General features: G+C 41.4%; 1 protein-coding gene across 7 annotated transcripts in view; it reads left to right on the forward strand.

Moving 5' to 3' along the window:
- Positions 1 to 23,420, forward strand: part of FRY (FRY microtubule binding protein) — a 213,096-nt gene that overhangs the window by 140,426 nt on the left and 49,250 nt on the right. For all 7 annotated transcript variants that reach the window (XM_081951786.1, XM_081951780.1, XM_081951782.1 and 4 more), the window contains 11 exons: positions 5,594 to 5,748; positions 6,415 to 6,514; positions 8,341 to 8,512; positions 9,433 to 9,689; positions 14,421 to 14,567; positions 15,714 to 15,882; positions 17,735 to 17,825; positions 19,091 to 19,173; positions 20,387 to 20,537; positions 21,384 to 21,487; positions 23,211 to 23,396. In XM_081951786.1, coding sequence (XP_081807912.1) covers positions 5,594 to 5,748; positions 6,415 to 6,514; positions 8,341 to 8,512; positions 9,433 to 9,689; positions 14,421 to 14,567; positions 15,714 to 15,882; positions 17,735 to 17,825; positions 19,091 to 19,173; positions 20,387 to 20,537; positions 21,384 to 21,487; positions 23,211 to 23,396 — 1,615 coding nt within the window. The remainder of the gene's footprint in view (positions 1 to 5,593; positions 5,749 to 6,414; positions 6,515 to 8,340; positions 8,513 to 9,432; positions 9,690 to 14,420; positions 14,568 to 15,713; positions 15,883 to 17,734; positions 17,826 to 19,090; positions 19,174 to 20,386; positions 20,538 to 21,383; positions 21,488 to 23,210; positions 23,397 to 23,420) is intronic.

Here is a 23,420-nt window from a genome sequence, read left to right on the forward strand (position 1 = left end):
CCCTGATTGATCCAAGAGAATCTCTTCTTGCCGACGACAGAAGCACAGCCAAAAGTTGCTGAAGTTGGGACAGCTCCGGAACGGGAGGAAAGCGGAAAGAGAAAGTGTGTCCATCTGGTGAGGAAATTTTATTGTTACCAAAGAGACTGCCCCCCCCCCAAAATAAAGCTAAATTAAAATTGGAAACAGAAGAAAATAAGCGGCAAAATTAAGCTACATTGGACAGTGTGTTATCCTTTTTAAATTTTCTTTTATGGATGGAATTTTTGCAAATATTTCCTATTTTTTAAAGTGAACAGATTAGTTTTTCTTCTTCTACCTCTTTTTTTACCTATGGATTAAAAAAATTCTTTATTTTTATAATACTGGTTTGGATGAGGTTTTTTTTTTTTTCTATTTTGCTTCACTTAAGAATTTGTTTCTTTTAAGCCTGGAATATAAAGAAGACATAAAAGGAATACAAAGAGGGTTGTAATATCAGAGGGAAAGAAAGTAACACTGCCACTTGGAGGCTGGAGGCTTGAATCCTGGAAACATTGTCCTTTTTTCTTTTTTGCTTTGATCATTTTGACTTTGCACTTCAAGGTTCTTCAGCTTGTTTATAGAAAGTGATAAGGAGAAGAGCATGGATTGTTTATACAGGTGCACTTTGGGAGCTTCATTGGCAGCTAGAGAGAAGTGAAAACAAAGCCTTGTTTTAAAAGATTATAAATGAACTTGCGTCAAATCTAATAAAAAGTTTTTGAATGCTAGAGTGGCAGTGTTTATCAGTTGGAAGAATGGCACAAAAGAAACCTTAACACTGCAAAAGATTATGTTTGAAATTCAAAAATTATTAGAAGTAACAGAGAAAATTGAGAAGAGATTGGAAAACATAGATTGTAAAACACTAAAATTCGATGAAAAAATTGAAGATGTTCATCAAATGGAAAAAGTGGAGGCTAGAGCTCTAAAAACTGAAGGGAAAAATGAACAAAGAGACAAGATAATTGTTGATACCAACAGTGAACTGAGCATGGTTGGAAATGGAAAGAGTGGAATATGGAAAGGGGAGATAGATGGACAGGAGCTCTACCCCAGATTTCAAGGTATGGAAGAAGAAAAAAGAGAAGAATTGATGGATCTAAGGAAAGATATTTTGTCAGAAGCACTATTGATAACCAAAGGTAAGCTGATTAAAGAAGCAAATGGAGGGTTTCAAGATTATATAAGATATGCAACAAGCAACAAGTTGCGAAGAGAAGTCCATACAAATCTTATTAAGGAAATATCCAGAAGACTATTCCCACAAATGGCAAAAGACAATAAGTGCACTATTACTGGAAAGACACCGGTTGATATATGAAAGCTTATAATAAAAAAAATAGTCAAATTTAGTTAAATTTAGAGCATTATGTTAAAAAAATGAAGTGATAATGGATATAGTTAGATAAATAATTGATAATGTTAACAATGTATACATATGTATTGGTTTGATAAGAGGAAGTTTGATATAAATTGCAAATGGTGACTGTTATGTATAAAAGCTTATAATAAAAAAGTCAAATTTAGTTAAAAATAATGTATATATATATGTACTGGTTTGATAAAAGGAAATTGGATATAAATTGTAAACAATGATTAAGAAAGGCGGTCTAGAAACTTTGTTATTAAATATAATAATTTTTTTTATTTAGAACATGTTATAAAGATGTAATGTTACCAGATGATAATGGAAACAGTTAACGGAATGCCATTATGTGGTTTTTCTTTAAATTTTGGAATATTTTATATAAAAGGACGTTAAAACAATTATAGTCAAATGAAGGTTGTGGTATGATAATAGTAATATATATAAACATATTTGATTTAAATTATATAACTTGATATTAATTATAGGTGATGACTGTGGAAGGGATGCGTGAAAGTTTTTTGTAACTAATTGACAAACTTTCTACAATTCCATTCTACAATGGAAGATGGTTTTGTGGTGTTTTTTGTGTATTGTTTGTTTGTGTTTATTCAAAAATAACAAATTCTTATATTTAAAAAAAAGAACTAAACTAATTTTGAGAGAAGCAGGACATCCTGAACTCAAGTTGTGTACCTTTCTTATAGCAGTTGAAAATGATCTACTGTCATCATTCCATTACTGCAATAATGAAACCATCTGTTTCCTTTTCAAGATACATAATTTGGTGTGATTTATTAATCTGAATTACTGTTTTGAAAGACTCCAGGCATTTTAGTGGTTTGCAGATCAACAAGATCAGCATGATATCAATTTGTTTGCATTTTTGTTTGAAGTCTTTCCACCCAACATACCCACCAGATTGCAGGCACTCTGAGAGGCAAATGGAAAAAGGCTATCTTACTGAAAAGCTTCTTGTGAATCATATCAACTGAATGGGTTGGCATTCAGAGGATGGTTAAAAGTGGCAGTAGTCTTAAGAAATATAAGTTATCCTTGACTTATGACTGGCCATTTAATGGTCAATCAAAGTTATGGTGGCATCAGAAAGTGTGGTTTACAGCCCTTAAAGCACTTATGGCCATCCAAAAATGTTACCACCACCACCCATCTCTCTATGGTCACATTTCATGTGCTTGGCAAATAGTTCACATTTATGACTAGTTGCAGCATTCCTTACAGCGAGATGGATGGCAAACAAATTTAATAAATTAATCTCACAATTATGTGACTGAGATGTATCATGTTTTTTGCTAGTTTTTGGTTTTTTGCTAGTTTTCAGCAAAAATCCACTTATTCTGAAGAATGTGTTTAGATTTACAACCACACGATTAGCTTAACAATCACTTTAAAATTAGGTCAGGCCACATGGGAGCTTTGACTTAGCAATTATTTTTATTTTTAAGAACATCTGAATAGAAAGATTTGCATCAAGGGAAATTATCTTAGGAAATGGTATTACATTTAAAATACAATACAATGCAATAGCAGAGTTGGAAGGGACCTTGGAGGTCTTCTAGTCCAACCCCCTGCCTAGGCAGGAAACCCTATACCGTTTCATGGCTATCCAACATCTTCTTAAAGACTTCCAGTGTTGGGGCATTCACAACTTCTGGAGGCAAGCTGTTCCACTGATTAATTGTTCTAATTGTCAGGAAATTTCTCCTCAGTTCTAAGTTGCTTCTCTCCTTGATTAGTTTCCACCCATTGCTTCTTGTTCTACCCTGAGGTGCCTTGGAAAATAGTTTGACTCCCTCTTCTTTGTGGCAACCCTTGTGGCAACCCAAAATACAAAATATTTTGTATAGTTTGAGTTTATGGCTAAGGTGGGACTAGAACTAAATGTTCTTTCCAAATAAGTAATAGGGACTAAGTGAGTAGATAGTTGGACAGGTAAATAGATAGATGCATGGGGGGGGGGCGCTAATCACAATAGATTTATAAAATATTTTAGAGCACGAACAAAATGTTGACAGGAAATTGCCACTTCTTAATATAATGTGTACTGTGAACCAGTACTCTGTACTGTGAATGTGTACAGGGACTGGCAATAATTTCTGACCTGAAAAAATATTTTGTCTTAAACTTCACAAAAGGGAAATTCAACTAGTTCAGTGAATTAAAAAAAAAGATTAGAAAGTTCAGGGGAAGCAAATATGCAATTCATTACAATTTTGGATATTGGAGTTAATGAAGATCCCTTTCTTGCAATGGCTATTATACAAAATTGTTTTAAAATGTCCCAAATTAAATATATGTATATAAGAATACCAGGAGGGTAAGGAGCATTGTACAGCAGTAATTATAGGTAACATTTGGGTTTTTTGCTTGTGACAGGCTCCAAAAACAAGAAAGACACATTGATTCTTCCAAGCAGAATTTCTTCATTATTCCTCACCTGTGGACAGAATCTTGCCAAACTAAAGCAAACTAAACTCTCATAAAGCATATACTTTAGGAACTGTTAAGGAGGAGTTGTCTTTAACCTTTTTCTTTCAGACAAATAATCTGAACTGAGTTGTCACTTACTCCTCTGGAATGTACTTCCGCCTTCCTGGGAATCCAGACTATATTCCATCACAGTTAGCCCATTGACGTAGGTCAGGTCAAGAAACGGACTCCAGAAGAAATACTGGTGTTCTATTTATTGATACAGGATAGAGCAGTGATGGTGAACCTATGGCATGCGTGCCACAGGTGGTACGCGGAGCCATTTGTCAGGGCACGCGAGGCGCTGCCCTGTTAGCTGGCCAGCACACATGCGCGTGCTGGCCAGCTGAGTTCACCTTTTTAAAAGCTATTTTTGCCCTCCCCAGGCTCCAAAGCCTTTATAGGAGCCTGGGGAGGGTGAAAAGAGCCCCCCCCCCCCCAGATGCTCTCCGGAGGCTTCATGAGCTTTCCTGAAGCCTCCGGAGCACAAAAAACCGGCCCTTGCTCAGAGGGTCATTTTGACTGCTCTTGAGGCTGACTTCCAGTTTTCTCAGAGGGTCTTCCAGAGGGTCTTCTCAGTGACTTCCAGTTTTCTCAGAGGGTCGTTTTGACTGCTCCGGAGGCTTTAGGGAAGCTTCCTGAAGGTCCCTGAAGCCTTCGGAGCGCTTAAAACGACCCTCCGAACAAACCGGAAGTGACTTCCAGTTTTCTCAGAGGATCGTTTCGACTGCTCCGGAGGCTTCACTTCAGGGAAGCTTCCTGAAGGTCCCTGAAGCCTTTGGAGCGCTCAAAATGACCCTCCGAGCAAACCGGAAGTCACTTCCGGTTTGCTCGGAGGGTCATTTTGACTGCTTCCAGGGGGCGGGGGAGGCTGTTTTTCACCCTCCCCATGCTCCTATAAAGCCTCTGGAGCCTGGGGAGGGCGAAAAAAGCATGCAAAAATGGGGGCATCGCGCCTGCATTATGGGTGCGGCACGCCTGCACACGACCCCCCTGCACTCCCTCCACTTATGGCATGTGAGCCAAAAAAAGTTCACCATCACTGGGCTAGAGTAATAGAACCTTGAAGCCTCTGAGTTTTCCCTTCCCTTCCTTTTATGCCAGAGAGTCAAGGCAGAGTGACTTTTATTTAAAAATCTTTTTGTGAGCCACCCAGGTTTATGCTACATAAAATGAGCAGCTATTCAAATATTATAAACAAACAAGCAAGTAAAATAAGTTTCTTTCCATCTTATTTCCCTGGGATCATTAATGTTTTGGTAACTGCCTCATTTTTTCTCTAAATGGTTTGCCAAAGATTGCTTTAAAAAAAAAAAGGAATGGCATTGAAGGGGTAGAGAGGGATAGTGCCAAGTAGATAAGACCAGAGGAGGTGGGAAGTAAGAAGGAGCAGTCTAAACAAATATAATGACAAAATTGCAAAGAATTAAAGGAAACATTTTAACAAAACAATGTTAAAAAGAGAACATGCTTAACATTGTGAGCATTCAAATCTCAATAACAAATAATGGAGGTGCTACAAAATGGCCAAAGAGACATCATGTGTTGTCTCTGAATTACCTAATCTTGCCTCTTAATGTCATGTTTATCAGCACCCTACGTTTGACAAACACACAAAACAGAATATTGATCTCAATGAGTATTTGTCAGTTGTTGATATAAAACACTATTACTGTTGTTTTAAAACCCCTTACCCATTCTCTGCGTTTTCAGGTTCATCAGCTTGGCTGTGAAGTTGTTGTCTTATTGCTGGAGTTGAATCCTGACCAAATCAATCTCTTTAACTGGGCTATAGATCGATGTTATACTGGATCCTATCAGCTTGCTTCAGGATGCTTCAAAGCCATTGCAACTGTGTGTGGAAGCAGGTATCAACAATAAGCAAAGCAGAAAAAGTGGTCCTTGCAAGTAAATCAGCAGCCATGTAAAAATTAAAAATAAATTTCCCTAGAACTTTTGAAAAGGATAGACTTAAATTACCATATTTTTCACTCCATAAGATGCACTCCCCCCAAAAAAGTGGGTGGAAATGTCTGTTTGTCGGTGCTGGTCCTTTGGTGAATAGCAGCCGGGCCGCAGCGGTGGGGTCCTTTTATCATGCTGAACCCTGCCTCTTCTGTCTTTGTCATTGCCCGCCTCTTCTTTTCCACCCTGCAGGAGTTAATAGGCAGAGCTGGCACATGAGAGGACACCTATCTGTGGTCCTCTAGGCTCTGCCTGATTTTTTTTTTCTTATTTTCCTCCTCTAAACCTAGGTGCGTCTTATGGTCAGGTGGTCAGGTGTGTCTTATAGTGCAAAAAATACAGTATATGTTCATGTTTTGATAGGACTGCATACATTTTTAAGTGCTAGTGCTATATAGTTGTCTTTTGGAAAAAGAAAGATAATTCATTATGTTTGATATAGTTCATTGTTTTCTATAACTGTTAGATTATTGAGTTTGTTGCTTTGGGTGTATTATTTGTGGAAAACAATTGAGAATGTTCATTTAAACTTAAAAATCTCAAACAATCACTTATGTTTGCTATTTCAGGAACTACCCTTTTGACATTGTGACTCTTTTAAATCTAGTCTTGTTTAAAGCATCTGACACCAGCAGAGAGATTTATGAAATTTCCATGCAACTCATGCAGGCATGTATGATTTTTTTTTAATCTTATAAACTATAAGGAAGAGTAAACAATTATACAGTTTGCTTTACATTCAGCAGGACATTACCTATTTGTTGTTTTAATGCAGAACAAATAAAGGAAAACTACTGGTGGATTTCCCTGAATTTGTTTTGTCTCCCAAATGTTGTCAGTCAATGGGAAAACAGCCACCAGTCATTCTCTGTGTTTTTAAAATTCACTTCTAGTGTGCTTTCACTAAACTTGTGTTTCTAACAACTCTGCTTTAGACTAGCTAGCATTATTGAAAAGTACAATCAGGCATTAGAAAGACATGTTTCTGAAGAAGTCAAATAACCAGTGGGTCCTGCAATTTATGCCCAAGTGGCCATAGAAAGCCGTTTCCGGCATAGAGGCGAGCGTCTAGTTCCTGCAAGAGCTCCATGCAGCCAACCAGAATGGGACCGTTCCTCCCCTGAGTGTGAAGCCATCACAACATCCATCCATCCATCCATCCATCCATCCATCCATCCATCCATCCATCCGATTTTCTAGACTAAATCCCTGGCAAAAGCTATTTGGTCTGGAACAGCTAAAGATGAGTTGAGTTCCTTATGGGAGGAAAAGGGAAGGAGGACCAAATCGGTGGTAACCCAAATACATATGAATTTTTTTACCTTTGGTAGTGTATACAAAAGCATAGACCAGTAATGGCGAACTTTTTTTGTCTTGCGTGCCAAAAGCGGCGAGAGCGCAGGGCGAGTCGTGCACAGATGTGCCACATCCATAATGCAACGCGTAATCCCCCCAGTGCGCATGTGCGCATGACAGTCGCAAACCCCCCCCATTTTTTGCATGCTTTTTTCGCCCTCCCCAGGCTCCAGAGGCTTTAGAGGAGCCTGGGGAGAGTGAAAACAGCCTCCCCAGCCCCCCTGGAGGCCCTCGGGAGGCTTCAGGAGGTTCCCTGAAGCCTCCGGAGCGCAAAAAAATGACCTATGGGCAAACCGGAAGTTCAGGAATGGACTTCCGGTTTGCTCGTCGGGCTGGTTTTAGTCCTCCGGAGCCTTCAGGGACCTTCAGGAGGCTCTCCTGAAGGCTCCGGAGGATGAAAAAGGACCCTATGAGCAAAACCAGAAGTCACTTCTGGTTTGCTTGTAGGGCCGGTTTAAGCCCTCCAGAGCCTTCAAGGGCCTTCTGGAGGCTTCCCTGAAGGCTCTGGAGAACGAAAAAGGACCTTACGAGCAAACCGGAAGTCACTTCCGGTTTGTCTGTAGAGCCGTTTTTAGTCCTCCGGAGCCTTCAGGGACCTTCCGGAGGCTTCCCTGAAGGCTCCGGCGGGCTTAAACCGACCCTACGAGCCAGTTTGCTCATAGGATCGCTTTTCGTCCTCTGGAGCCTTTAGAGAAGCCTCCAGAAGGTCCCTGAAGGCTCTGGAGGGCTTAAACCGGCCCTACGAGCAAACCAGAAGTCCATTCCTGAACTTGTGGTTTGCTCGTAGGGCCGTTTTTTTGCCCTCCGGAAGCTTTAGGGAAGCTCCTGTAGCCTCCGGAGGGCCTCCGGGGGGGAGGGGGCTGTTTTAGCACTCCCTAGACTCCTATAAAGTCTCTGGAGTGTGGGGAGGGTGAAAAATGGCCTCAAAAAAAGGCTAAAGTCAGCTGGCCAGTGCAACGCCTTGCATGCCCTGACAAATGGGTCCGCTTGCCACCTGTGGCACACGTGCCATAGGTTCGCCATCCCGGGCATAGACAGAGACTGCTAATCTGAATAATCCATTAAAATTTATTTTCAAGAATACTCTATCATTCATTTATCATCTATATCATTTCTGTTTCTTTTTAATCTTCTGACAGATTTTGGAAACAAAGCTTTTTGTTTATTCCAAGAAAATAGCTGAGCGAAGACCTGGCAGCATTCTTTATGGGACTCATGGTCCTTTGCCACCACTTTACAGTGTCTCATTAGCTCATCTGTCCTACGAACTGGCAATAATGTACCCTGAGCTGACACTTCCATTGTTTTCAGGTACAGGTTTCTATTTATATCTTTAGCTTTAGTAGTGGAAAGATGATCTATTAACCTCTTGTGGATCTGCAAACATATCATATATGTAAACTATTATAACTATAGAACATGGTTTTGCATCTAGGGGTTCCCCCTCCCCCCTTTATAGATGCCAAAAGCAGTAGAACTACAGCACATCAGCATCTAAAGCTTGGGTGTCCAACCTTTTGGCTTGCCTGGGTCTCATTGAGAGGAATTGTCTTGGGCCACATATAAAATCTGTAATATAGTTAACGTATATAAATCACATAATGTTACAGGTTTATGATCTTATGGGGCTGCGTTACTAGCTGTCAGGGGCCACATGCAGCCAATGGGCCATAGGTTGGACACACCTGATCTAAAGATATGATTCCAATTTTCTTATACTACTTGAATAAGAAGAAGAATTTTTATTAACTTATTTTATCTCATTGTAGTTACCCTACATATTTGAAACTGAGTAACTATTTAAAAGCTCATGTGTTCCTCTTAATGCATTTATCTTTAGATACTATTTATTTAGGAAAATTGTGCTTGGAATATAATCAAAGTTTAATAATGGGCTGAATAAGGAAAAGTAAATAAGCAGTAAATTTGATTCAGTTGGGAGACAGGCCCAAACTCTCCCAGTGAGCGTTCCAGTGAGTAGATGCATAATCTTGATCTTCCTGCTCCTAGTCCAACATCTAATTGCTGTTCCACAAAGACTCTGCTTGTCTGCTGGTTGCTGGAAATAAAATATGTGCTACTTCTGTCTTTATAATAAAAAATGTTCAACTCACCTTCTTGACATTTTATCAGAAGAAATATATTTGACAGAATTTATTGTTGGAACTAAATGCTTCATTGTCTTTCCCCTAAAGCTAAGGTCCTAGGAATGTTTTTTTTTCCAATTTTAGAAGTAAGTCAACGATTTCCAACAACTCACCCAAATGGGCGCCAGATCATGCTCACCTACTTGCTACCCTGGCTTCATAACATTGAACTAGTGGACAGCAGACTTCTTCTCCCAGGTTCAAGTCCTACTACCCCTGAAGATGAAATAAAGGATAAGGATGGAGAAGTAACTGTTTCATGTGGCTTAAAGGGAAATGGCTGGGGCTCACCAGAAGCCACATCATTGGTGCTTAATAATCTGATGTATATGACAGCTAAGGTAAGCGAGAAAATACTAAATGGTCTTCTTCTTCTTCTTCTTCTTCTTCTTCTTCTTCTTCTTCTTCTTCTTCTTCTTCTTCTTCTTCTTCTTCTTCTTCTTCTTCTTCTTCTTCTTCTTCCCATTCTATCTATATAAAAAAGGCTGTATTTATTTTATTTATTTATTTATTTCTTGGATTTCTAGACCGCCCCCTCTCCCAAAAAGGGACTCGGGGCGGTGTACAGTCAATGCAGATAAAAATACAATCATAAAACAATTAAATACATTTGGATGGAGGAGATAGGCTGTACAAGAAATAAATATATTCTAAAACCCTAAAAACATCCCCAATTAAAAACCCAAACCCAATTAAAATAAATCCCTGGGAGGTAAAACTAAGAAAGTGCCAGGCCAGCTGATTGAAATAGGTGAGTCTTTAACTTTTGACGGAAGGAACGGAGGTCGGTGGTGGTTCGAATGTCGGGGGGGAGGTCATTCCAGAGGGTTGGGCCCATCACAGAGAAGGACCTACTCCTAGGTGTCGCCCGCTGACACTGCCTAGCGGACGGCACCAGGAGGAGTCCCTCCCTGTGTGAGCGAATAGGTCGCAGGGACGTGTGTGGTAGGATGCGATCCTGCAGATATCTAGGTCCTATGCCATGGAGCGCTTTAAAGATGGTGATCAATACCTTGAAACGCACCCGAAAGGCCACAGGTAGCCAGTGCAGCTCGTGCAGGAGCGGTGTTACGTGGGAGTAACGTGTACTCCCCATGATAACCCGCGCGGCTGCGTTCTGAACTAGCTGCAGTCTCCGGATGCGTCCCAAGGGAAGCCCCATGTAGAGGGCATTGCAGTAGTCCAGGCGAGACGTCACCAGCGCATGAGTGACCGTGCGCAGGGCACTCCGGTCCAGTAGGGGGCGCAATTGGCGCACCAGGCGAACCTGGTGGAACGCCCCCCTTGCCACGGCTGCCACATGGTCCTCCAGTGACAGCTGGGCATCAAGGAGGACGCCCAAATTGCGCGCCCGCTCCACAGGGGACAGTTGTTCGCCCCCTATGGCCAGCGATGGTGTCAGCTGGCTGAACCGAGGTGCCGGTACCCATAGCCACTCGGTCTTGGAGGGGTTGAGTTTGAGTCTGTTGTCCCCCATCCAGACCCCGACGGCTTCCAAACACCGGGACATCACTTCGATAGCCTCGTTGGGGTGGTTTGGGGTTGAAATGTACAGCTGTGTGTCATCAGCGTACAGGTGGTACTCAACCCCAAAGCCACGGATGATCTCACCCAGTGGCTTCACATATGCGTTGAACAGGAGAGGCGAGAGGACCGACCCCTGCGGCACCCCACAAGTGAGTGGCCTCAGGGATGACCTCTGCCCCCCTGTCAACACACATTGCTTCCGGTCGGAGAGGTAGGAGCCGAACCACCGCAGAACGGTGCCTCCGACTCCCATCCCCTCCAACCGGCGCAATAGGATACCATGGTCGATGGTATCAAAAGCCGCCGAGAGGTCCAATAGGACCAGGATAGAGGAACAACCCCTATCTCTGGCCCTCCAGAGATCATCAACCAACGCGACCAAGGCTGTCTCAGTGCTGTGCCCGGGTCGGAAGCCGGACTGGCGTGGGTCTAGATAGTCGGATTCGTCCAGGTGTCGTGGAAACTGCTGCGCCACCACATTCTCAACAACCTTCGCCAAGAAGGGGAGGTTGGAGACTGGACGGTAATTAGCTAGCTCCATTGGGTCGAGCGAAGGTCTCTTCAGCAAGGGTCTCACCACCGCCTCTTTCAAGGCGGTTGGTAAGTAACCCTCACCCAATGAGGCGTTCACCAGGCCCAGAAGCCAGCCTCGTGTCACCTCCCAGGCTGCCAGTACCAGCCAGGAGGGGCACGGGTCCATTGAACATGTGGTGGGTCGTAGCCGTCCACGCAACCTGTCCAAATCCTCGGGGGCAACAGAGTCAAACTCCTCCCAGAATGGTCTCTCAAGACTCGCTGTTGACGGCTCGTCTGGTCCACTGACGGAGGTCCATCCGCTCCGGATCTGATCGATTTTGTCCTGAAGATATTCCCCAAACTCCTCTGCTCTTCCCTGTAAGGGTGTCTCTCGCGTCCCCTGCGATAAAAGGGAGCGGGTCACCCGAAACAGGGCGGCAGGGCGGTTATCCGCGGATGCAATAAGGGCAGCACAATGTCTACGCTTGGCCGCTCTTATTGCCACAAGGTAAGTCCGCAAATAGGCTCTTACCTGTGTTCGGTCAGATTCGGAGCGTGAGGACCTCCACCTGCTCTCTAGACGTCTCCTGTGGCGCTTCATCACCCTTAGCTCCTCAGTAAACCAAGGAGCCCGGGTGGGTCGATGCCGCAGGAGAGGTCGCAAAGGCGCAACCCGGTCCAAGGCCCCAGTCGTCGCCCTATTCCAGGCAGTCACTAGGTCCTCGGAGCGGGAGCGGGACAAGGCTACAGGTATTGGCCCAAGCTCCGTCTGGAATCTATCCGATTCCATCAGGTGCCCGGGGCGGTACCCGCTTGTAGAGTCTGGTTCCGCCTCCTCGCGGTGGGGGATAGCGCCAGGGAAGTCCAGCCGGAGGGATGAGTGGTCTGACCATGACAGGGGCGTGATGACTAAGTCCCCTATTCCCAGATCACTCGTCCACTGTTCAGATACAAAAATGAGGTCCAGTGTGTGGCCCCCTTCGTGAGTGGGGCCCTGCACTAATTGGGTCAGGTCCATGGCCGTCATGGAAGCCATGAACTCCCGAGCCACCTCGGAAGCCGCTCCCGTTGACGGCAAGTTGAAGTCCCCCATGACCAAAAGTCTGGGAGTCTCAACTGCCGTCGCTGAGATTAGCTCGAGGAGCTCGGGCAGGGCTGCTGATGCATAGCGAGGAGCCAAGTATACAATCAGCAAGCCCCACTGCCTCCCTGGGCCCCAGTTCACACCAAGGGACTCACACCCGGGTATCTGAGGGACAGTGAACTCCCTCGGCTCTAAACATTCCCGCATAACCACCGCCACCCCACCACCCTTACCCAGGGCCCGGGGCTGATGGAATGCCCGGAAGCCTGGTGGGCACATTTCCACGAGGGGTAAACCACCCTCGTGGCCCAACCAGGTCTCCGTTATCCCTGCAAGGTCTAGCTCCCCCTCTGAGATCAACTCATTAATGAGGGGGGCCTTGTTGGTAACAGACCTTGCGTTGCAAAGCATCAGCCGCAGGCCCTGGCTCTGTAGCACCTGTCCACCTAGACTGCAGGGGTTGGTACAAGCGACCGGGCGTAACCAGCAGCCACGGTCTCCCAACCGACCTTGGGATCTTATCCTGTCCTCGCATCCCCTCCTCCCCACGACCGTTGTAATAGGACAACCCTCTGCTCTAGTGACCTTTATATTCCCCCCCTCCACCGCATCCCCGTCCTTCCTGGACTCACCTCTCTGTCCGGCGCTGGCTCTCCTCCCGGTCTGGTTAGCCCTCCCCCCCACCCTGGAACCCCCTAAAAAAGATAAAAAACATTTTACTAAAAATCCCCTTAGCTTCCGGTTCCTGCACCTCTCGGGGTCCACGAACCCGTCCTCGAGGCGGGCCCTTGAAAGGGCCAAGGGCCAAACCTGCGAGAGAGGGGCCTCCCGCAGGCGGAGCAAGTCTAACCTCGAATAAGTTATTATCAACAAAATTCCAGTAGGGGTTAAGGTGCTGTAGATGGTAAAAATAAGCCAGTATGGGGGGGAGGTAGAAGGCATTAGTCCCATAAGTCAATGTCAATGTGGGGGGTAAGAGGCAATGTGGGGGGTAAGAGGCATGTATGTATGTATGTATGTTCCAGCATAACTCTGGAGCTCCTCGAACAATTTTAACCAAACTTGGTACACAGGTGACTTACCCGCTGGAAACAAATACTGAGGAGGAGGGGGTAAGATCCCCTGAGTGTGTGTATCTGTGTATGTGCTCCAGCATAACTCTGGAATGCCTAAGCTATTAAGAAGAGTGAGTGCGGCGGCCTAGAGCGGCAATTGTTTGTGATGTCATGGGAGGGGGAAGAGAGAGCCTGGGCCGTTAAGGAGAGCGAGTGCGGCATCCTAGAGTGGCAATTGTTTGTGGTGTCAGTTCCTTCACAGCTTCCTCTGGAAAGCCAGCCATGACGTTTGCCCTGCAGTGGACCAATGGGGGAGCACTTGATGGATTTGGGGCAAAGTGCCAGGATCGTAGACAGGGTGGGAAAGAGGAGTGCATAGGAGGGGGAAGGGAGAGGGCAGGGATGATGGGCATGACAGTAGGGGAAAGAAAGGCCCCTCTCAATGGCAGCGTTTCAGACAAACACTTTGACATCTATAAATACCCAGGCAATTTTCAATCCTGGTCTAATACTACGCCACTACATTTCATATTTTATAGTAATCTATAAAATATGAAATGTAGTGACATAGTATTAGACCATGATTGAAAGTTGCATAAATAATTATTCCTCTTTTATATATGCATAATGCTACATAATGATATATTGGAAAGGTCTGATTATTAAATATCAGTCAATACATATTTGTCAGTACGTTTCTCCAATTTTATACCAGCAAGGGTTTAATGTAGCTTGACCTTTATTACTCAAATGGATTCTGTGTACAAAAAAGATACTTTTCCTGTGTCTCCTTAGCTCATTGATTACTTTTCAGTTTGTCTTATATTTCACTTATTTTAGCAATCACTCACTGTATTCCGATCACATTCATTTTTCATATTTCTGTTTAGTATGGAGATGAAGTTCCTGGACCAGAAATGGAGAATGTCTGGAATGCTTTAGCTAATAATGAAAAATGGAGCAACAACCTGAGAATAACTTTGCAGTTTCTGATAAGCTTATGTGGGGTTAGCAGTGATACAATTCTTTTACCATACGTAAGTGGTTTTTTAAAAAAAAGTTGTATTATTCTTATGTGACAAAACAATATCTATTCAAAATAATGTATCAGGAATAGTTTTATGAATTTGTTCTAATAAATTTCCCGAACGTAGGAGAAAAGATACCAAACATTCAATAGACTTTATAAAGGATATCTCTTTATTTTCATGTGAAATGTGGAACCCAAAGTTTAACAAGGGTAGTGTCTCAGAAACTGCATTGTCAACGCTTGATTACAAATGATCAATTTTGGATGATACTACAGTTTAAACCAAAAAAAAGCTGTAAAACAGTTTTTAAAAGTTCTGGTAAACTTCAGTGTGCTGAACTTATGGATAGCACTTACTAGTTGTATCTGACTGATCTCAAGTTAAGTAGGGTGGAATCTTATTGGCATTTGGATGGAAGACCTTTAGGAAACACAGAGCTGTAGGATCAGCCTGGGAAAGACGTATCTGGAAGAGTTTAACAAGAAACACTTTTATATTATAGCCAAAAATATAATATGGACATGCCCATAAACTCATCAAGAATTAAATTCAAATTGTATTTATTTACTTATTACATTTGTATGCACACAGCTCCCTGTTAAGCTGAAGGAAACCATGCCTTTGTTTAATCTTAATGTTTTTTGAGAACTCTCTGATCACTCCAAAATTAATCAAAAATATACCCCCATCCCATTAATTAAAGTCAACATGTACTCTGAAGTCCTTGCAGATCAACTTCAAAACAAAATTATAACCCTTTGCAGACCACAAAAATTAATCCCCATTTCTACCTTATGTAATGAGAAGTTGTTCAATGGCATGACAATATTATTTTACAATGTAGTTGTGATTTCTTTATTTCTCTATTACAGAATCTTTCGGTAATCAGTTTCTGTATGCTTTGTATGCTTTCATATTCTGGGAATAATCCTGGATAGCTGTTAGGCCCATTAGTTTCTGGGCAAAACGGTATTTCTCCATTCAGGTGCTTTCCAAATTATTCTGCCATCTGACAGCCAGTAATATGAGGAAGGTCATTTTATATTACTATTATTATTATATAATTCAAAAATATCATCTATATGTCCACTGTGCACATTTTCACGTTACCATTTTATAGATAAAAGCTGCTAAATACTACTTTCTCTTCAGATCAAAAAAGTTGCCATCTATTTGTGTCGGAACAATACTATTCAAACAATGGAAGAACTTTTATTTGAGCTCCAGCAAACAGATCCCGTGAATCCCATAGTTCAGCATTGTGACAATCCACCATTTTATCGTTTTACTGCCAGCAACAAAGCTTCAGTTGTTGCTTCTGGTAAGAATTAAATCTTTCTACTTTTATTGGAAGAGATACTACATTGGAAGGAGTTATGGACCTTTCAGAACAGAGTTGTGTGTGTTACATTGACTGTCTCTCTTATATCTTGCTTGGTGCTTCTCCGACTGAAATATTTCATCAAGATATAAATATGTAGGTATAGTCCTCACAATTAGAGTAGATTAGAGTACACTCTTTGAAATCAAGTAACCACGACTAAGTTAAATATTCTTGATCACAGAGCGCCTACACTAAATAAGTTTGAATCCAACATTTAATATCTGCAGAACAAAGAATGAATCTTTATAGATTTATTTTTATTTGCTGTCAGATTTAGTGTTTCTAAGAATAAATGGCAAGTTTTTATTAACTGAAGACCTGCTATAGGCTTTATTAGGATACCGTATATACTTGAGTATAAGCCGACTCGAGTATAAGCCGAGACCCCTAATTTTACCCCAAAAACCTGGAAAAAGTTATTGACTTGAGTATAAGCCGAGGCTGGGAAATGCAGCAGCTCACGGTAAATTTCAAAAATAAAAATACAGGTAGATAACAATAAAATTGCTTTAATTGTGTGTGTGTGTGTCAGTCTCTCTCTGATTCCCTCCCTCACTCCCTCTCTCTGTTCCTCTCTCTGTCTGTCTCATTCACACACACACACACACACACACACACACTGTGGTCACCTTGTTGAGTGAATCAGAGACGTACTTTTAACTACCTGGCAGCGGCGTTTTGCCTTGGGGGGCTCCTCAGAACATCCCAAGACTTCGGAGGGAAGTTTACAGCCCTCCCTCGGAATGCTTCGGAGGGAAGCTTCTGCAAAGGCGAGTGACAACAAGTCTCCCAGGCTTTAATTTGCCGAGCTGTGCGCACGCGCCTGTTTTCCACGGCGTGGAGCAGCGGCGAGATTCTGCGCGGCGAGCGATGATTCCAGGGGCCATCCGGGAAGATGAGGAACGCGAGGGGGGACCCTGCCCCCCCACTGATGGCTCCCGGAATCATCGCTCGCCGCCCAGAATCTCGCCGCTGCTCCACGCCGTGGAAAACAGGCGCGTGCGCACAGCTCGGCAAATTAAAGCCTGGGAGACTTGTTGTCACTCGCCTTTGCAGAAGCTTCCCTCCTTTTTTTTGTTCACTGGAGTATAAGCCGAAGTGGATTTTTCAGCCCAAAAAGTGGGCTGAAAAATTCGGCTTATACTCAAGTATATACGGTAGTTACATTCATGAACCAGCCCTATTGTAACGACAAACAAATGCTTTAAGTTTATTCACAATGTAGTTTGCCATTATGCTAATCTTTTAGGTCCTGTTCCAAGATTCTGGAAAGTTTAGGCAGTAAAGATGTTTGATCTGTATTGCACAATTAGTGTTGAAGTTAAAATATAACCAGATATGATATTCATTATATATGTATCACTATTCATATACATTGAGCCTGAAATATGCAAGTTTTAATCATATATGCATAAAATGATAGAATCATCTTATCACCACCACCATCATCAAAAGGAATCTATTATAAGGAAAATATGGAAGTAACTTAAGGATAGGGGTCAAAAGAGACTTTCTCTGATCTGATGTTCTATTCCATCAGTTTATAATTTGCAAATAGATGCATAATGTGAGAGAGATGGAAAGATATTAACAGCAATATAAATGTTTTTTTTTTACTTAAACAGATATTAATTTATAACATGACTTAACATGTTATAAGCCAACAAATATAGTGTGGGTTTGCTGATCTTTGAGTTATGCATTGTGTTGGATGTATTTTATGTATTTATGTGGTTTGAAAATGATTATTTTTAATAATACTGTAATACTTTTGATTTTACATATATAGGAACTACATCAAGTAGTAACACTGTTGTAGCTGGCCAAGATAGTTTTCCAGACATTGAAGACAATAGAATTCTAAAAGAGACAGATGAGAGGTCTGTAATAAACATCTCAGACATTTTCTCCTTTTTTCTGGACTAGAAATGCTTAGTAGTTCTCCAATTTGACTACCAGTAATCTTCATTAACCACATTAACCAATCTAATGATCTGTGGTTTCTGAAATTAATAATTAAAGACTAGAACTTGGAATACACATAAACTTGATTTTCATATATTTACAGCTTGGAACTGTTTTGAGTAATATTTTCATGATTAAAACTGTGGATGGGCTTTGAATAAGGGTAAAGTATATTTTCTAATGTCAGGTTGATTGTCTATATAGTGAACATTTATTTGTACTTACTTCTCATTATGAGGTTTCAGCCAATCTCACTGAATGTCTGATTGAAGTCTCTCTATCTTTGTCCCAGTAGCTAGACTTCTTCAGATCATTTACCTGTTGAAGGAAAAGATAGCTCTTCTCTAATATAAGGCTATGCAACTTCTACCAGTCCGCACAGATCCTTCAAGACCTCTTTGGAGAGGCCACTAGTGAGGCAGTCACTAGTGTGGTCCTAGTTTATGGTGATCAAAACAAATAGCAAATAGTCTGTAGGTAGCATTAATATACAGTGGTGGGTTGAGAGATTGCCACAAGTAATGTGCAGGCAGCACTAACATCCATCAGGGACTTATTATCAAGTTCTTATCAATATTTATTATGGTAGAAAGAGGGCATGGAAGCATTCATGGGAGGAAAAGAACAAACCTAGACTTCTGTTGTTATTATTTCAAGGTACAAATTTCCCTAATAAAGCTACTTCTACACTCTGGATCTTACAATTCTATAAAATAAGCTTTAACATTTAAAAAAATGTTTACCTGTAAATGTCTCAGTTGTATCATACCTAGACATTGCTTATAGAAAGGCTTATATTTTTAATATCTATTCCCTATTTTGAGAAGTTCTGCTTTCTGCTAATAAACTAAGCTTTTTTCATTTCTGAAATTCAGAAATTTTCAGGCTCAGGGGAGTTATATTCTATTGGAAATGGTTAAACTTTCTAGACTGATTATGGAGAAAGGACTTTTAGATAAAAATGCTGCCAATTTTTTTACCTAACATTTGTTTGGAAAAAAAATCTAAACTAATATGAGTAGAGGCCTAATGGATGTTAGAGGTGAAAAAATTGAGAGATGAATTTAAAACAAGAATGGATACATTTTTATCCATCCACCAGGATATATAATGCTATTATGAATTGAGCATGTATTAAAATTTTAAATAGGTCTTGTGTGATTTTCTTCCCATTTGCAAGGTTTAGTAATGTGATCAGAGCACATAACCGATTAGAATCAAGATACAGCAATAGCTCCGGAGGATCTTACGACGATGATAAAAGTATGTCTTGATATTTGGTTAATATTAATTTTTGTGAATGGTGCTATTTGCTAATATTAGGCAGACATGATTTGTACAGAGTATTTGACAGAGTATTTCAATAAAAAGTATTAAATATCTGTTTCAATCTCATTTAAATCTTTCAGTTGGTTGAATTTAAGTGTTTTTAACACTCAAATTTCAGTTAAGGTTGAATATTAGCATCTGATTAGTATTTGTCTTATCTAAATACCTGTGTATAAAAAAATGCATCGAGTATTCACAGTGTGCATTGACTAATGGTGGCAATATCAGACTCCCTATCTACTAAATTGTCAAACAGAAAGCAATCAGCAGCATATAGCACAGCAAACAGATGGTTCAGCTATCAGAACAATAAATGTCTCGGCTCTCTAGTCTGATACACCTTCCAGTACCTTAGTCTCATCTTACCTTGAATTCTAGCACACCATGTCAAAGTGGGTGGCCTGCCTCCTCCCCCTGATCTTCTGGGGGAGGAGGCAGGCTTTTCCCTACCTTCCCTTAGCCACTGCGACATATTGTTATCAATGACCTTTCCTTTGTCTGTCTTTCCTCATCTCAGAATGCCTCTACCCAAAGTACATGTGTTTGGGGGCTGTGGCTGAACAAAACATTTAGTCCTGATACTGATCAGCCAAAGCTGATTGTTCCATGCTCGCTGCTCTTCCATTTTGATGATTTTGAACATTTTGTATTAGCTTAATATAGTAGTCTAGTAAGAGCAATGTTGATAATGGCATTAGTGATGCCATTGTGCCAATATCTTCTAACTGCACTGCTTTTATCTAGATTTATTTAAAATGCTGCTTTAAAACCCTGAAAAGATCCCCAGAGGGGAGGCATCATTCTGGAGATGGTTAACAGATTGAGACAAGACCCCACTCCACTCTTGTGCATCTTGCTTCTTTCCTCCTTATTTTTGTTCATCCTAATTAATGTTACTAATGCTTATTGTTTTAATATCTTTATTTATTTTTAATTATTGTAAGCCACCTATGGTCAGGCAAAATGGGCAACATATAAATTGAATGAATACATTAATTAATAGCCTCCCAAAGGCATATATTGCTTTCTTTTCGCTATTTTATAAGATTTGACATTTGTACTGCATTGTTTCTCTGATCTTAATTTACTTGAACACTGCTCCAAAAAGGTTGGACAATGTAGAAATGTAATAAATGTTTCTGCACAGATGATCCTATTTCTCCATATACAAGTTGGCTTCTGAATATTGTGGAAATGAAACAGCCACAACCTTTGCCAATGCCATTTAATGGAGGGTGCTGGGCACCACTTGTTGACTACCTTCCAGAAACAATTACACCACGGGGACCGCTCCATAGGTAAATACAACATAAAGAAACCCCAGTTTCCTAACATATTTTAACTGGTTCATCTAATAGTTCATTCTGTCTTAAGAGTTCTAACATTTGTCTGACATAGTCTGTAGGACTATGGAAGTAGACAATATTTTTTTTAATCTGGGGGCTGCACTATGATTTTGGCCTCTGCTTGCAAGCCATAAAAGCCATGGTCAGTGGCATCATGAAATCCATAGAGTGGGTGTCAGCAAATGTTTCAGTCCTTCAAAGTAAATATGCTTTGGGATATTTTTTATATATCTTTATTACTTTACAAATATCACCCAGCAGGCCAGTTTGGCACCTGGCTTGGGCAATAAAATTAAAAACAATTGAAGATATTTAGTAAAGTAGCCAACTTCTGCTTGCTTTTCTCTTCCGATAACAGGGTTATCCTGTCTACAAATTATATTTATGATAGAGGTGAAAATATTATTTAAGTTGGCTTCTTTTTATTTTTCCTATTTTTTTAGTTTAAGACTGCAAACTTTGCAGCTAATGAGACAGTATTTTCATGAATCTGTTCCAATTATAAATCCATTTTGCCACATGAAAATGGTTTGATCAATTATATTCTAAACATAAAGAAATACAGGCACCAGATAGAATCAGTGGTGAGTTGCTCCTGGTTCAGCCCGTATTGACCGAACCGGTAGTGGCGGGGGGGGGGCCTCCACCCTTCTATTTCTTTCACTTTTACTATAGCTTAGAAATTGTCACATACCTGTACTATTCTTGGTATTTTTTGAACTGCTTCTTCATGTTTTCTGCTTTTTTCCTTTTTCTTGTTGCAGTTTTTGAATTGATTAATTTTATTTTTCTTGTTAGATGCAATATTGCTGTTATCTTCATGACTGAAATGGTAGTAGATCATAGTGTCAGAGAAGACTGGGCTCTTCATCTTCCATTGCTGTTGCATGCTCTGTTTTTAGGTAAGAAATAAAGATTAAACTAAAATTTAAGTGGAAATTGAGTATGTTAACAAAGCTTTTCCATGCATCTCCTCACTAAACAATTATTCTCATTCGTTCTTGGCCCAATTATAATTTTTTGTACTCCTTTGTGTTATTCCTACCAACCCCCTCATATCCTCTAATAGAGTACCTTTTCCCTCAAATAAAAATATTACGTTTTATGAAAAAAATGGCAATAAATTATGAGAGAAAATGTTGGACAGAAATTCCCACAATAACAACTTATAAAATCAGAAACCATATATTCTGTATGGGGGAAAAAACAAACAACGTTGAAATTTGTCTAACTTTTTATTATGGTACTTAATTTTATTTTATACTTTAATTCTAAAATGGCATCAGTCACATTCAGTGACGTGCGGTCAGTAGAGGCAAGGGAGGCAGGGCCTCACCTCTCTTCATGGAATAATAGTATATTAAGCGACTGGTTCGTCATCTGGAGGCGCCGACAACATTTCTCCCTCCGCATCTCCCGGGCGCGGATGGACGAAGGTAGCCAGAATGGCGCCGAAGCAGTCCGGCGAGTGAGCGAGCGAGGCAGCGAGCGAGGCAGCGAGATCTTCGGTCACTCATCCACCGGACTGCTTCCGCATCTCCCGGGCGCGGATGGACAAAGGTAGCCAGAATGGTGCCGAAGCAGTCCGGCGAGCGAGCGAGCGAGGCAGCGAGATCTTCGGTCACTCGTCCACCGGACTGTCTTGGCGCCATTCTGGCTACCTTCGTCCATCCGCGCCCGGGAGATGCGGAAGCAGTCCGGTGGACGAGTGACCGAAGATCTCGCTGCCTCGCTCGCTCGCTCGCCGGACTGCTTCGGCGCCATTCTGGCTACCTTCGTCCATCCGCGCCCGGGAGATGCGGAAGCAGTCCGGTGGACGAGTGACCGAAGATCTCGCTGCCTCGCTCGCTCGCTCGCCGGACTGCTTCGGTGCCATTCTGGCTACCTTCGTCCATCCGCGCCCGGGAGACGTGGAGGCAGAAATGTTATCGGCCTCCCGATGACGAAAGCAAGCGACTGGAGGTTTGGGATTGTAGTCATAGATAGTATGATGTTTATTGTTTTAGTTAAATTTTTGGTTGTTGCTAGGACGATGGGTCTGTCTTCAAAGACATGAGTATTAGAGGTAGAATTCCTCTAATTCATACTGTAATAATTTATGGGAGATGTCTATGGAATTTCTGAGCTGTAAACTAGATCTTTAAAAAATCCCAGAAAATGAAGTGACAAACTACTACTATAGAATTTAGTTATGACTGTCCATATACATATATCAACAGGAGTCAAGATTTACTCAAGCATGTTAATACTTTATTACAAACAATTATTAAAATAAATTAATACAATTAAATGTTGCATCTCGACTGCTAATTAACTTTTAAATTATGCGCCAAATCAGTTCTTAGCAAGCAGTCAAATAAAACTTCCAGAGTGATCTTTCTCAACCCAGCCAATCAGGTCTCCCAATAATGCATCCGTTCATCAATAAATCAATAGATTAATCCAATTAAATATTACAACTTTTATTTTTAGAACATATAAAAATCATGTAAGCTGTATAAACAAGAATAAAATTATATTTTTGGTTTTCCCAAATAAAAGGCTCTTCAAATACATTTCCCTTTTCCTAGCATATGAACTTTTTGTGCTTCTTAATTAATTAGACTTCCTGATTGTTTTCTTTAGGCCTTGATCATTATCGTCCAGAAGTCTTTGAGCATAGCAGGAAGTTGTTGCTCCATCTGCTCATTGTGTTGTCATGCAACAGCAATTTTCAAGCCATAGCCTCAATGCTTCTTCAGACTAGAGAGTTGAATGAAACCAAGACACTTACAGTCCAGTCTGTGCATTTGCCTGAATTCTTCTATACAGGTAATGAAAAACCAGTTGTTCTGC

This window comes from Natrix helvetica (assembly GCF_964273705.1).
Source record: "Natrix helvetica genome assembly, chromosome: 4".
Taxonomy (NCBI): Eukaryota; Metazoa; Chordata; class Lepidosauria; order Squamata; family Natricidae; genus Natrix; species Natrix helvetica.